The sequence below is a fragment of the Polychytrium aggregatum genome, assembly GCF_025602895.1.
Source record: "Polychytrium aggregatum strain JEL109 chromosome Unknown BJ171scaffold_44, whole genome shotgun sequence".
Classification (NCBI taxonomy): Eukaryota; Fungi; Chytridiomycota; class Chytridiomycetes; order Polychytriales; genus Polychytrium; species Polychytrium aggregatum.
The window spans coordinates 57,893-71,621 of NW_026516246.1; the positions used below are offsets into that span (position 1 = coordinate 57,893).

Here is a 13,729-nt window from a genome sequence, read left to right on the forward strand (position 1 = left end):
ATGGGGTAATGACCGTGATTCTCTTTGGATCCACACTGAACGATCCATCTGAGCCAGCTGCCATCCCGACACCGCAATCCTCACTCGGTCGTTGACTGTGTATGTGGTATGATCCGACCAGGGCGGATTATCGTCACATTGTGTCTTCCACGCACTGTTCAGGCATCCTCCTTGTCCTTCGACAGTAGGTTTCCCATCCAAGGTCCGTCAGTGGAACATCGGGGCAGTTTGGAGCTATTTCCGTATAAACTTTCCCTGTGTCTCTTTCGAACCCCTGAGCCCCGGTAATGGGGGTCATGAATGTCCATCGCTTCCATGATCGCATCCCTTCATTTCAAAGAGGTGGAACCCAACTTGTCTCAGGTTGCAGTTGCGAGTGCCTTGTTGCATCGCTCCTTCTTCATTCATGCTTGGGATCTCTGGGCCTCTCACGAGACCGTGTCAATATCACATCGTTGACTGGCCCTTGGTCATTGAAAGGATGTGAGCAGACTGTATTTACATGGACGAGCTGCGGTGATTCCAACTCAACTCCATCTCAGGAGAACTGTACATGTTGGTCATCAAGTGTTGGCCCGATGGTTTTTCAGCAGACTGAGCACGGTTTGCTCGAGCCACTTGGTCTTGTCCTCCAGTTCTTGCTGGCGTGCCAAGATCGCCGATATATCTTTGTAGTTTCGAGGTGTTGCTCCGCTGGGAACTTGGTGCGGGGCGACCAGGTCGCGCACATCGAGTGCAGGCGATTCATTCTGGCCCATAGGTTTATCGCGATGTTCGGATGGGCTTACGGTATGCACCGAAACCTCGCTCTGTCTTCTGCGTTCAGCGTTATATCGTTCTAAATATGATCGATCCGAGCCCTGCGAGCCGACAACCACAGGAACTTCCACTGACCCTGCAAGATCATCCATTACTTCGGCCCGGGAACTTGACCGGGCTTCGGTGGCTGGAGAAGAAATCGTCGTGTGGCTTGCCTGAGGACTCCGAGACAACGGATGGTGCTGCTGTCGAGCGTAAACCTCGTCTCCCTCGCCATCGAAGCCATGGCCGGCCTGCAATGGCACACGAGCAGCAAACACAAGCTCCGACGACCGAGCGTGCTTGATCTTCGAAGGGCCCTCGGCTGCTGCAGCGGCAGCAATCTCCTCGGCTGTGTATCCGTGACCAGGAGCGCTGTATCGCTTGGGCTTCTGAGGAGCAGACTGTGGAAACACGTAGCCTGGGTCGGCAAAAGCCGCCGGGATCTGGACATTGTCGGGATGGGCTGCTACTGCACTTGTGGATGAATCCGGTGGCCTCCTGGCCTGGCCATCGTCGCCAAGCAGAATCGATCGGTTCAGTCGACTCAAACCTCTTGGGCGGTCGGGCCTCCGACTTCGCTGCAGCCCTCCCGATGAAGTGGAGAGGCTGTCGTCGTGCACATAATTGGAGAGGTTGATGTATGCGCTGTTTTCCATCAACGGATCGTCCAGGTAAAACGACTGATTGGCTTCCATCAAGTCGAGAGAGTAGTCGTCGTCATAGCTCGGCATCATGCTGTGGTTCGGATCTTGCAGCGCCATGCGAGCTCCAGCCAACGGAACACGTTGGGAAAAGACGGAATTTTGAAGAGTGCCCGGACCCTGGCTCTTTCTTGGAGGCGGCTGTGAAGTCTCATCCTCCGATTGGGCCGGATTCCATAGAGAGGTACTGACGAGGCTCTCGTCTCCATGTCCATTCGATAATAGCTGCTCAAAGCCGATCGACAGGTTGCCAATGTTGTCGGCCGACACTCGCCTGTATTTGAGCTCCATCGAGTTCATGCTCCGTGTGGAGGCTTGAAGGCAGTCGGCCGAGACCCTCCGACTCTGCGACCTTCGGAATGTCGACGAATATAACGCTCGGCTGTCGAAGGCATCCGTGACGATATCTCCAACTGAGTTCGAGCGACGCAAGTGCTCGTCTCCGTGTTTGACCTCTCCACAGTCGAGTTCGAACAGGCTGTTGAGCGAAGTCGACTTCTTCAACGGCGTACGGACGATTTCTAGAAACATTGAACAGGACGCCACAAGCAGTTGGCGGGAATGTCTCAGCCAGAAGGAGAACACATTTCTATTCGAGTAGCTAGCATCGCTCCGATATCACAATGTCCAAGCGCCGTAGAGCCTGGCTGCAGAACGATGGCCGATGACGCCCCGATCGCCGGATCTCACCTTGGTTGGTGCGATTGATTGTACGCAGAGAGTTGATCTCGTACTCGAGCCGATTGATGGTGGAGTTCGCGGCATCCAAACTCCGCCTGAGGGATTCCGTTTCTTCTTGGGAGTCGTTCAGCTGGCTTTTCAGGCGATTGTTCTGGATACGAGCCGACGCTGTCAGCGGCCATCATGCCTTTGCGCCTGCCGATGTCTGGCTGGGCACGTCCCAAAGACCGACTTTCGCAGACTTCGAAGGATCTATGCCCACTCGTTTCAGGAACACAGGAGGGCTGCATCACATATACCAACCTCCTCAATTAGCTTCTCTCGAGTGTCGGGGTCGCCGAGAGCCAGGCTGAGGTTCTGGATTCGGGCCTGAAAGCATATTCTTGACATGAGCGTTGAAGGCCGCGGCTCAGATGTGCAGCGGGTGGGTGTGTGCCATCGCACATGCGACTGGCCAACAGCGATTAGCAGAGCGGACTCACCCTCAATTCATTGATTTCTTGCTCTTGCTTCTGGATCATCATGTGCGCCTGGTTCTGTGGAATCGTTGTTGATAGGACAGTCGAGAAGCGACACTCAGCCACAGACCACAGAAATGAAGAAGACATCATGACAATTCAAGCTGGCGAGCGGAGAGTGGCTGCAAGCCGATCATGATGCAACAAATGGCCTGAATCAGAGCCAACACAATGGCAACGTGCTGGGCATAAGATCGGCGATTGACCCCCGCCGGCACAGATACGCATCCAGCGAGAAGGGAATCGCTCCTCGACATCGAGGACTTGCAAAGCCTCTTAGTTGCTTTCTCTCGCCCGTGGCCCTACCAGATTATTCCTGACAGACGGCCCGGGAAGGTGGCTGGGCAACGGGCTGTGAACCGATGCCGCCGACGGGCTTCTCAACAAGCCGCTCGGGCTCAGATATGTTCTCTGGGGGGTGGATCGCTCGTGGCCTCTCATGCTCATATGAAGGGGAAGTTTCGTGGAGATATCGGTATATACTGCAGCACTTCCATAGGCGCTGGGGGTGCGGATGATGTCAAAGATGAGGCGGAAGCGCTGTTCGTGATGATGGATGGAGCAAGACGATCGGCAGGAGCGGAAACGAACCTGCAAATGGCGGGCATTGTCGCACAAGCAGTCCCGGTTTTGGGGAGCATCGTTCGGACAGCAAGTGAGCAGCAAGTGAGCAGCGAGACCAGGAACACTGGAGGCCGCCCAGGCGATATATTTCTCAAAGCGTCCCTTGGGGCGGCTGAGAGCACATGCCTTGCACCCTCACGTTAGATTAGTGCTCGTCGCAGAGCCGGAGCAGCCATGGATAAACGCCCGAGTCCTGGGGAATGACCTTCTCCGGCAAAATCGCTTGGTGGTCAAACACACCCAACAGCGTTTGGAGACTATTATGGCTCAGGGGCGGGCGGTCCGAGAGCTTGGGGAGTCGCATGGGAAGAGGGGTCACCACGAGGGTTGGCGGCAATGCGGCCGTTGGTGCGTGAGTTAGCCCGGTTGGTCTTCGAAGGGTATGTGCCGCTGCTCTCCCTTGGCCACCTGCCAGGACAGTCTGGCACATTACCAGCGACAGCAGACCGATTCGAGTGGGCCACGAACATGCGCTCGTCGACAGCTGCTCGGCTGACGTTACCCGCTTTTTTTTTTGGGGGGGGAAGAGAGGGAGGGAGGGAAGAGGCAGTAACAGGGAATGACCTACCAGCGTGACATTGCCGCTCATGAGCGTGGATTCGATGGCGGCCAGTACGGAAGCATATGACCTGGCTGCCGCTGTCATAAGTTCGGCATCGTCGGTATCGATGTGCTGCTGTAGTGTTCTCTCGCAGTGGCTGAGCTGCCTTACGATATCGGCAATCTGTGCCCCGCTGATCCTGCGTGCGGCGAGAATATACCTGTCTCGCTCCTCTGGGAATCGGCAGATAGAAAGCGAATGGTTACAATCGAGCATGCGAGCATGCGAGAGCCAGTTCAAGAGAATCTGCTTTGAAGCATCTCGGTTGCTTACCTTGGCGGATAAGGGATCCCACCAAGAGGATATAGTCTCCTTTCGCTGCCGATGCCTTGCAAGTGTACCAGTCAACGTATATCATCGGCTGAGTATTTCTCTCACCAGACACAAGTATCTTGGTGGCGTCATGTCCAGGGCCGGGCACGGGATACCGGTCTTTCAAACGGAGGTGATTCAGCAGTTGCTGCACATGGAGATCCAGATTTGGCTTTGCCTGCAAGCATCTCCGGATGAAAACGGCTTGACGCAAATGAGCATATCCTGGACGCAAGTGTCCGAATCGGCTGCAAACGACAGCCATGATCAGAGATGCTGTGTAGATTAAATTGAGGCCCAGGTCACAGATTGTAGTATGGCAGGCTACCAATCCAATGATTGAACGGCACAGCGACTGCAAGTGCTGTGCATGTTTGACTTTGCGCGCATCTTCGACTTTTCTTGCACCAACACTTGAATCGAGTGTGTCCCCAAGTCGATGGCAGAGAAGGGCGCATTGGCTGGACCACAGCCACAGTGCCTCCCTCGTCGATATATTTCGACAAAGCTTGACGTCGACGAAAGCATCGATATTCTCGTCAGGCTCGCTGCGGTAGGTGAGCACTTTGCTTTGAACAATCAAGTTCAAGATGTCCGAGTGAATCGTGGAGCTGGGAGTTTGGTCGTGGTCGTATTCCGCGGCGGATGTCGCAACAAAGCGACGCTCCAGCTCAACAGCAGGCTGCAGTCGCTCTTGAAACAGCTCAAGTGACAGAGCGTATTCCCACATCAGCCTCGAATGATGGCGTCTGTCGACCCATTCATCGGCATCTTGCAACATTCGCTCGATCACGGGTCTGGTTTCCTTGAGCTTCTCGTCAAGTAACAGTGGATACTTGCGCTGAAGGTCCTGCAGTCTTGCTGTGAATGAGTAAAGCAGATGGTGGTGGGAATGAAACTCATTCGCCTGCTTCTCGAACTGTGACCATAGGGCCTCAAGCGATTCGGTTTTTGTGGCAGACTCGTAGATATTCCGTGACAAGCCAGCATTCAGCCAAAGGACTGGCCAAAGCGGGTGTTGTCGCTCTGAGGCTTTGAGGAGGCTCTGCGCTGCTATAATGCTAACATATATCGATCAGATTCAATCGGACATGAGGGTCAGGACATGTGTGGGTGAGAAGCAAAGGTACCATCGGCTGCACGCTCGCTCGATTTGGGATCGGAGTCAGTGTGCGAACCGACAGCGATCGACCCATCAGGAATACATCCAATCGCGGAGCCCCCTCCTCCGTACTAAATGCGGGTAATAGCGACTGCAGCTTGGTAGGGCTCAGGGCGAGTAGTTACTTCAATCCGTCACCACAACGATTCAATTTCAAGCTTACCTCTCCGTGGCACCAACCGCATCATTGTAGAGTGTGTGCTGAATTCGCGACTTCAATTCAAGGCAGTTCACATGGAGGGCTGGGTCGGAAAATTGCGATGCTTGATTTGCAAGATACTCCTCTGTTAGCGATACAGCGTTGAGCGCAAAGGCGCTAACCGAATCCAATAGCTGGGTGTGCTCAAGATGAAGCTGTCTGGCGCGATGAGTTGGGCTTTGAAGAAGTGCCTCGGACGAAGAAGGCGCCACCGACACAAGTTCATCGACTACAGTCGCTGAAATGTCGGCCCAGCTCTTGTTCAGCAAAGTACCGATATCGGATACACTCGCTAGAGCTTCTCGTTGCTTGCTAGCGAGCTCAAAGATCAGTTCGGCGAAAGCCAGAACTGTCTCGCTGGCGATGGAGGGATCGTGTCCGGACTTGAGATAATCGTGAAGCGGTGTCTTGAGAAGGCTGTCGAGGACAATGAGATTTGCCGGGTGAAAGACCGAGTCTGTGTTACTGAACGTCGGATCCGTTTGGAGAACAGCAGGGTCGCGCCGGGTCTGACTCGGATGGGTTGGAAGTCTGACAATTTGCCGCTTCTCGGTCAGTATCGACGACAGAGATGCAAATGACTCGGCAACGTAACCCATTCTTATCAAGGTTCGTATCCGCAGCAATGTCGCCTCGGCCGAGAGATTGCTATCCGGACAAATCTCACTGGTGATATAATCCATTAGCCTGAGCGCCCCAAAGCAAGGTTCGTAGAACTCAATCTCCCACAGCATCATCACCAGCAGCTTCAGCAGCGCAACCGTTTCAGCCGGCGGAAACACAAACTGATCCAAGAATATCGGATCGCAGAATGCGAGATCGCTCTTATCCCCGAGCTTGGGAGTTTGCAGTCCAAACAATGGCAGCTCACGAGACTGGGGAAGGAGAATATTCAACAGCGTCCCCGCGCTTCGGATTAGATAGAGCTGTTTGTTCAATCTGCCGTAGTAAGTGATCATGGCCAACTTGACGAGGATCATAGTCGCCAAGAGTGCATTCTTCCTGCTGCCGATACGTTGGAGAACAGATGCATCCAGGAGCTCCGGAAGATTCTTGATGGAGTGGCGAGCGCAAAACAGGGCATCAAGGGCTGAGAACCAAGCCGCGCCGCAGCGAGCACTATCCTTCTGCGCATAGAGAAAGTCACCGAGCTCGTTACCAGAGAGCGCTTGGAGATCAAGGGACAGACGGCTCTCTGACCCAGTAACCGGAGAAAGCACACTGCGGTAACGCTCGGTTATATCGTGAAGTAGTGTGTCACGGTCTCCATCCGAGAGCGCGATTTCTGGTTTGAGCGTGGAGTTTTTGTTGTAGATCGACAGGGATCGCCCCTGATCAATGGCAAGCATCATCAAGTCGTTCGGGCTCGAAAGTGGCTGAGTGTGTGGTTGTGAATGCATGTGATTAACAAAGGCGGTAGATTTCCAGCCTGGGAATGCGTCCGCAAAAACATTGACAATTTCTGTTGCCCGATGTTGCTTCTGGTAGATTCTGAGAAGATGCACAGAGTACACCACGATCTGGCGGCACCACCAGAGATCGAGGAAATGCGACTGCGACACTCCATCTCGATCTCGCCAGGATATGCGATGCTTCATTTCGGCAAGGCCTGCCGGGTGAACCTCGAGAGAATACTGCTGACTGGTCATCGTTCGCGAAAACTCAGGCTCGGTGCTGAAACCAACTCTTTGGAGCATATCCAGAAGCGACACCGCGGCCACGTAGAAGGCTCGCCATAGATGCTGCTCCCATCCTGTGCCTGGAATACAGATCAATCTTCGGATGTAAAAGGCCCAGAATGTGTCCCAAAGATCTTTGGCTGCTTCGATAAGCTTGAGCCAGCACCCAGAGCGCAAGGATAGGTGGCACGCCTGGGCGAAGCTTTGGAGAGCCTCCGAGATGCTCCGGGTGATCATCTGTTCCGAGTTGGCAGTGCCTCGGCTCGGATTGTCAGACACTGATGCAATGCAATATCGTCGGCAGTGCTGACAAAAAGCGTCGATTGGTGCCCTCTCGACTGTGGAGCGTAAGTTGCTGACGACTGCCCTTCCATAGACGATATTGAGGTCGGCTTTCCACGGCATCTCATAGTAGACGATGATCCTGAGGCGGAGCCTATATCGATAACGATGCCACAACTCACAAAGCAGCTGATCGAGAACCTGACAAGCTCGCTCCTTGCGCTCACGCTCGGCTGGCGGGAGACCGCCAAAGTATGCCATGCGAGCTGCCATTCGCTGTCGTTTCATGGGCAGCGTGATAGGCTCTCTCTTGCTCGCATCTTGATCTCGGTCCCTGTCCCGATCTCGATCGGTGCCCTGACTGGACGATCGCGACTTTGGGCTGATCGAACGACTGCTTCCTGCCGGCATCTCCCGATGCGGACTGACGCTGCGAGACATACGAGCGGGCGGGTGGCTAGACTCCCGTCCAGGACTTTGGCTTCGCCGTCGACGCCGCTCGACGCTGCGCCGATGGAAACTTGATCGTCTTCCCGAGCTCTGTGACCGTGTCTGCCGAGCCTTTTTGCGATGTCGCTTGTAAATGGACCTTCCTCTGTCCATGCAAGGCACGTTTGGTCAGGACATGAGGGTGTAAAACATCCGCCCAACATACCATCTCCACGCAAACTGTCTGTCGGCTGGATGATATCACTGTTCTCCATCACAATGACATAGCACCCATGATGTATCTGTCCGGCCAATGTGTGGATCCGGGTGTGCTCTCCACTTGCCTGATTTTGCCTCCGTGCGGGGCATGTAATCCATATATAGCGTAGCGATGCTCGGCAAAGAGCCTTCGGCGTTTTTTTTTGGTTTCTTTCTTTGCCGTATCGATGTCTTCTTCGATAAGGTAGTCGGCCGATACGATGGCGTGATTGCGTCTATCAGTCCAGTCCAAGGCTTCAAGACAGTACTTTGCTGCCGACTCTGCGTGCCCGCTCTCAAAGCACAGCCGGCAGAGCTTGGAGACAATCTCTAAATATCGTGGGTTCTTCTGGAAACGAGTTAAATCTTGCATTATTCCCTCGATTCCAGAGCCCTCAAATACCGACATGATCTCTCGCATCGTTGTCTGGATATCCAGGAACCGGCGGTCTTTTACTTCGGTATCCTTTGAAACCAATTTGAGGCCACTCCCACGACCCGATAAGGCCTCGAGGTACTCGCAAAAGAGATCCACTCTGCGATACGCTCGTTGGTATCCCAGCGCGTAGTTTGTTGTGGTCGAGACAATAGCGTGATAGAAAAAGTCGGCGTGGTAGGTCGTCCGGCGCTTGCCATATCGGATGGCTTTGGGCTTCTGGACAAAGCCAAGCCACTGGTTTTCAAGGGCTGCCGAGTTCCAGATACGCAAGTCGTCTGTATGGCAGTAAGAGTGGACGATCGAGAGCGAAGCCTCGGCTGACGAGGTCATGAGCTGATTTCGAGAGAGATGGAAGGTCAGGGGCACAAAGACTTCGGAGAGCACAAGCGCGCGGTCGTTCCCGAGGGCATTCGAGCATCGAAGTAGCGTATCGTGACCGATGCGTAGGGCGTGGAATATGAATGCACTGAGCTTGTGTGCTTGCAGGAGCACAGAAAGGTACTTGTAACAAAGCACCGCCGCGGTCACGGCAAGCTCGTCGTTCTGGATCGCGGCTGCGAGCTCAATGGCGAGAAGATAGTTGCGGCAGATTTTCAAATGCGTGAGCTCACACTCTAGGGTTTGGGTGCCGTACAGAATTTGGAAATGGGTGCCCTCGTTGGGCGATGCCTCGCTTTCACAGGACGCATGGATAAGCTGAATGAAGGACACAATCTCGATTGGTGATGCAGCGGCAAGAGCAGCTCTGTCCAGCACAAACAGGTCCTGAAGACTTGCCGATTGGAGGACCCTGAGCTGGGCGCAGTCGATAGTCGATGCCACAAATATGCTCCAAAAATGCTCCATCGCCAGCATTGCAATGTTTTTGAAGCCCTTTGCAAATGCGAGCTGGGCCATGTAGGCCCAAGCAAGATTGGCTGGCAGCGGAAACGTGGTGACCAGAGGTAGTGTCGATGCCCCAATCGGTCCGATCGGCGTGCCGGCTGAATTGCATTGGCATACTCCGACGACATAGGCTTGGTTCGGAGTCAGTCCCGAGATGCAGATTTCCTGGGGTCCATTGGATGTGGAGAAAGACTCTCCTGTGCCAAGATAGTCCATGCAACTTATCGAGAGCATCCCCGGTCCGGCAGATTTACAAAACAGCTGGAAGAGATCTCCCTTCATACCCGCGACGGGTGAAACAATCAAGCTCAGCGAGCTTGGGGTTTGACGGATGAGACAAGGCACTCTTTCGCGCATTTTCTTTGATCTGACCGAAGCGAGATCGCTGCAGCAGGCTTTGGTGGTGTTGTTGAAGCCCTTGGTGTTGTAGGTGCCCTTGGAGCCCTTGGAGCCGGTGGTGCCGTTGGTATGGTTGGCGTTATTGGCACTCTGTATCCCAACGGGGCACGTCCGGAGAAGTTGATAGGCCATGTCCAGGAGCTGTGCCACTGTTTCTTCGCGCTGTTTATCCTCAAAGACATCGACATAGGATAGTATGGCAACGGTCTCCAGAATGATGTTGCAGCCGATTCGTGGTATCGCTTGCGTGACTTCATGAAATCGCGACTTGGGTGGGGCCGATCCGACAGTCTCTGCCTCTGCAAGCCACTTTCGCTTGAGCTTGAGCATGCAGCGGATATACGCCGCAGAAACGTCGAGCTCCGAGAATTCAAGGCCCTGCGATCGTGGATTACGAGAGTACTGCTCGTTTCCGGCCCACCATCGTGGCGCATTTGTTGGATTTTGGAGTCGACCATCGCCCATGAACGAGCGAAGTTTGTGGATCCGCTGTAGTGTCGTTTCCAAGACAGTAGCCGCCTCAGAATAGAGTCCCCAGCACTCGTAAATGATGGAGAGTCTCTTGCTGACCTTTAGAGCGAACAAGTTGTCCTTCATCGGAAAGACGGTAAAAACATCGTGCATGAATCTGATCGTGTCGACGAGGACGTTTTCTTCGTCGATGTAGTACTCGTCCGACAGGAAGCGGATGTCGCGGACGTATGGCTCGATGAACTTCCACAAGATTGTCACTGCGGCAAAGCAATAGGCCGAACAAAAGTCGGATTCGTGCGCATGCATCAGAAACCTCTGCAGCGCGGCCGTCACGCACTTGACTGCCAATTCGATATGCTGGGTGACCACCAGGCGATGGTGGGCCAGATCGGCCATGGTACCGGTTACAGGCACATCTGGGCCAAACCCGACGTGGCGCGCTGAGTGAGAGGCCTTCAGAAATTGAGCGATCGAAACACGCAGCTCCAGTTCGCTCGAAAATACTGGGTCAAGCGCCAGCAGACTGGACAGCCCCGATGCCCTCATCGCGTCAAAACGATCCCACTGTCGGTAGTAGAAAAATATGCGCGAGAGGTTGATGAGATCCTCGGTAGCAAACATGCTGATGCGCCCGCAAGCACCTGCTGCTGCGATATAGCTGTGCGGGACCCGCTGAAGCAGATCGTCGCTGATCGCAGACTCTGGAATCTCAAATAGAATCCGGGTGCTGATATCCAGGAGCGCCTGTATGACGTAATCCGATGGGCTAACGACTTCGTATGAACGATCCGTGACCAGGTTATCGAGCGCTTGGCCCAAAAACATGTGGACGATGCTGATGGCAATAGACAGCTGTGATTCGAAGCTGGAGCCCAGACCAACAATCTTGCACAAGCCAAGTTTGACGGCCTTTCTGAGTTTTTCTTCTGGGGACTCTTCTGGGATAGGTGGAGGCCGTGTCCGCTTGCCTTTGGTGGGTGCCTTGGCTGCCGGAGTGGAGGCCTCGGTCGCTGTATCCGCTGTTGTAGATGCCTTTGCTCCGTCTGGATCGGTGGATCGTGTCGGGTTCTGTGAGTTCCCGACAGCCAAGCCGTTTGAATGGAAACAAGATGTAGAGGTGGGTTGATCAGGGTCTGCGTGGAGGAATAGTGCGGGCGCCGTTGCCAAGTAGCCCCGAGCATCTGCGTACAAATTCCAAGTATCCACAAGCCCACCTTGCCGCCGATGACGAAAGCCAGCAGGTTTTCTTGGCTCTCGGAGGTCTCCATGGTCCCCAGGGGTCTGGAGTGCGATTAAGTTCTGTCAGAATGGCCCTCGCCGCCTGTTTGCGCCAATACACTTTGCAGCAACTAATGACAGTCTCTGAGCTGGATTGCGAGTTACCCCTGCGGATTGTCAGTGCTTGGATATGCCTCGGTTCCGGTGGAACATGCTGCCTGGCAGCTCTTGAGCAAATTGCTGAGGATGGCTGGAAGCTCTGTGATATTTGCCGCCGGTGCAAGCGCGAGCTTGAATCGCATGGACGTGGATACTTTCGCCAGTTTCTTTATCGCCTGGCCGAGAATTACCTTTGTCTCGGCTGTGAGTTGATTGTCATGACAGGCTTGCTCGAGGAGCTCGAGCTCACTTATTTTTCGAGAGGCGCGCTCGACAAACTCGACACCTTCGGTGACCGCATCGATTGCAATATAAAACGAGAATGCCAGCTCGTAGAGCTCCATTCGCCACGGAAGTTCCGAGGCCCTCAGGAGTGGCGGGTAGGTTTCCAGACATAGGATAGACCACAGGAGAAACGGCATACCCTGAAACGGCGAAAGCCCAAGTACCGATCAGCGCGAGTAGGCAAGTGGACAAGTGGACAAGTGGACAAGTGGACAAGCAGCTGCCGCCGAAAAGACCAACGGATCGTCGGCCGCTGGACGCACGGCCATTCATCCGAATTGAGCGCGTGGGCCCATGTATAGTCCGTTTATATCAAAACACGGCAGCGGCCACCAGCACACCGCGACAACTTGCCTTCGTCCACAACCGCTGATGAGCGAGATACGAGATCATTCTGTGGATGGAGCGAGTGCCTTGGAGCACTAGATCAGAGAGTGAATCTTCGCGACAGCATTCCTCCATTACCCTCTGAATTTCGCATAAGGCCTTGAGCACAAGATCGAGCGAGTCCTTGGAGCTGAGGCTGGGATTCATGCTTATCGCCAGGCGAAAATCACATACGGCTGAGCCAAGGCGTGATCGAAAGACAAGCGTTTTTCGATTGTGGTGCACAACGAGCTGCGAACCACTCGTAGTCGATTCCGCCGCTGAGGCGGCACTGTTTCGCAGGATGCCTTGGGCCGTGGCCGGCGAAACGGTATGGCGAGACGCAGCCTGGTTGGGGCCGAGATCAGCGCCGTCATCTGGCCGCAAGAAGGGAGCAAAGCACACGCGACGAGCAATCTCTTCAAAAATCTCCAAGTCTAGAAGCTGCTCGCCAAACTCGACAATGCTTTGTTCGTAGACGGAAGGAGACAGGAGCCGCTGGTACTTTTGCAGACAGCGGGTGATTTGCGAGAGCATGACGCGCCGCCACGACGTGCCGCCCTTGGATTCCTTCTGGATGCATTTGAGCATGAACGCAACCTCGCTCTGGAACGCCGGAAGTGCCAGCGATTCACGCAACTTGTCGTCGGTCATGAACGGCAGCTCACCGGTCGGGGGCTCGCCGGGTTGTTGCTTGGCTGTGATAGCTCCAGGACGACCCCTGGGCAGGATCGTGCTGAGAGGCGAGTACGGTGTGGTCGAAGGCGTGTTCATTGGCAAATACTTGGGTCAGGCGGACGTACGATGAGCCCGAGCCAAGGTAGATCTCGCAAACTGGGTGGAGGAGCAACAAAAAAGCCAGGGGGCGATCGGCAGGGGTAGGGGCCGTCAGCGAAATGGCGCCATCACATCAATCTGATGCTTTGGCCCCGCCCAACCGTGGGAAAGCCGGACAGTCCGACAAACATGAGCTTCATTTGACACTCTGTTCTGCAGCATCCTCGGCACTCTGCCCCGATAGCATCCTCGATACTCTCTCCCGACAACATCCTCTGTCCTGCGGCATCCCCGATGGCGGTATCCCCGATGGCGGTATCACGGCCGACACTATGAAAAAATTTCTTGTTAAAAAAATGAGCGAGAACGAAAAAACGCGCTCTCGGAGCCACCTCGGTCGGCGAGAAGAGCAGTCTCTGGCGAGAGACCCCCGAGGGAAGGCGAGAAGCCTCTCGCCGTTACGCACACACACACTTTGCA

General features: G+C 54.6%; 1 protein-coding gene across 1 annotated transcript; it reads right to left on the reverse strand.

Annotated features, from left to right (window-relative positions):
- Positions 1–563: 563 nt before the first annotated feature.
- Positions 564–13,246, reverse strand: BJ171DRAFT_585659 (uncharacterized protein; the record flags this gene model as incomplete). Its single annotated transcript, XM_053114374.1, has 16 exons — positions 564–2,023; positions 2,193–2,334; positions 2,487–2,552; positions 2,666–2,719; positions 3,185–3,241; positions 3,510–3,614; positions 3,894–4,099; positions 4,200–4,254; positions 4,753–5,299; positions 5,564–7,556; positions 7,743–7,836; positions 8,004–8,100; positions 8,517–11,512; positions 11,659–11,725; positions 11,828–12,246; positions 12,572–13,246. 16 exons carry the CDS (start codon positions 13,244–13,246, stop codon positions 564–566), a joined length of 9,033 nt encoding a protein of 3,010 aa, XP_052962992.1.
- Positions 13,247–13,729: the final 483 nt, after the last annotated feature.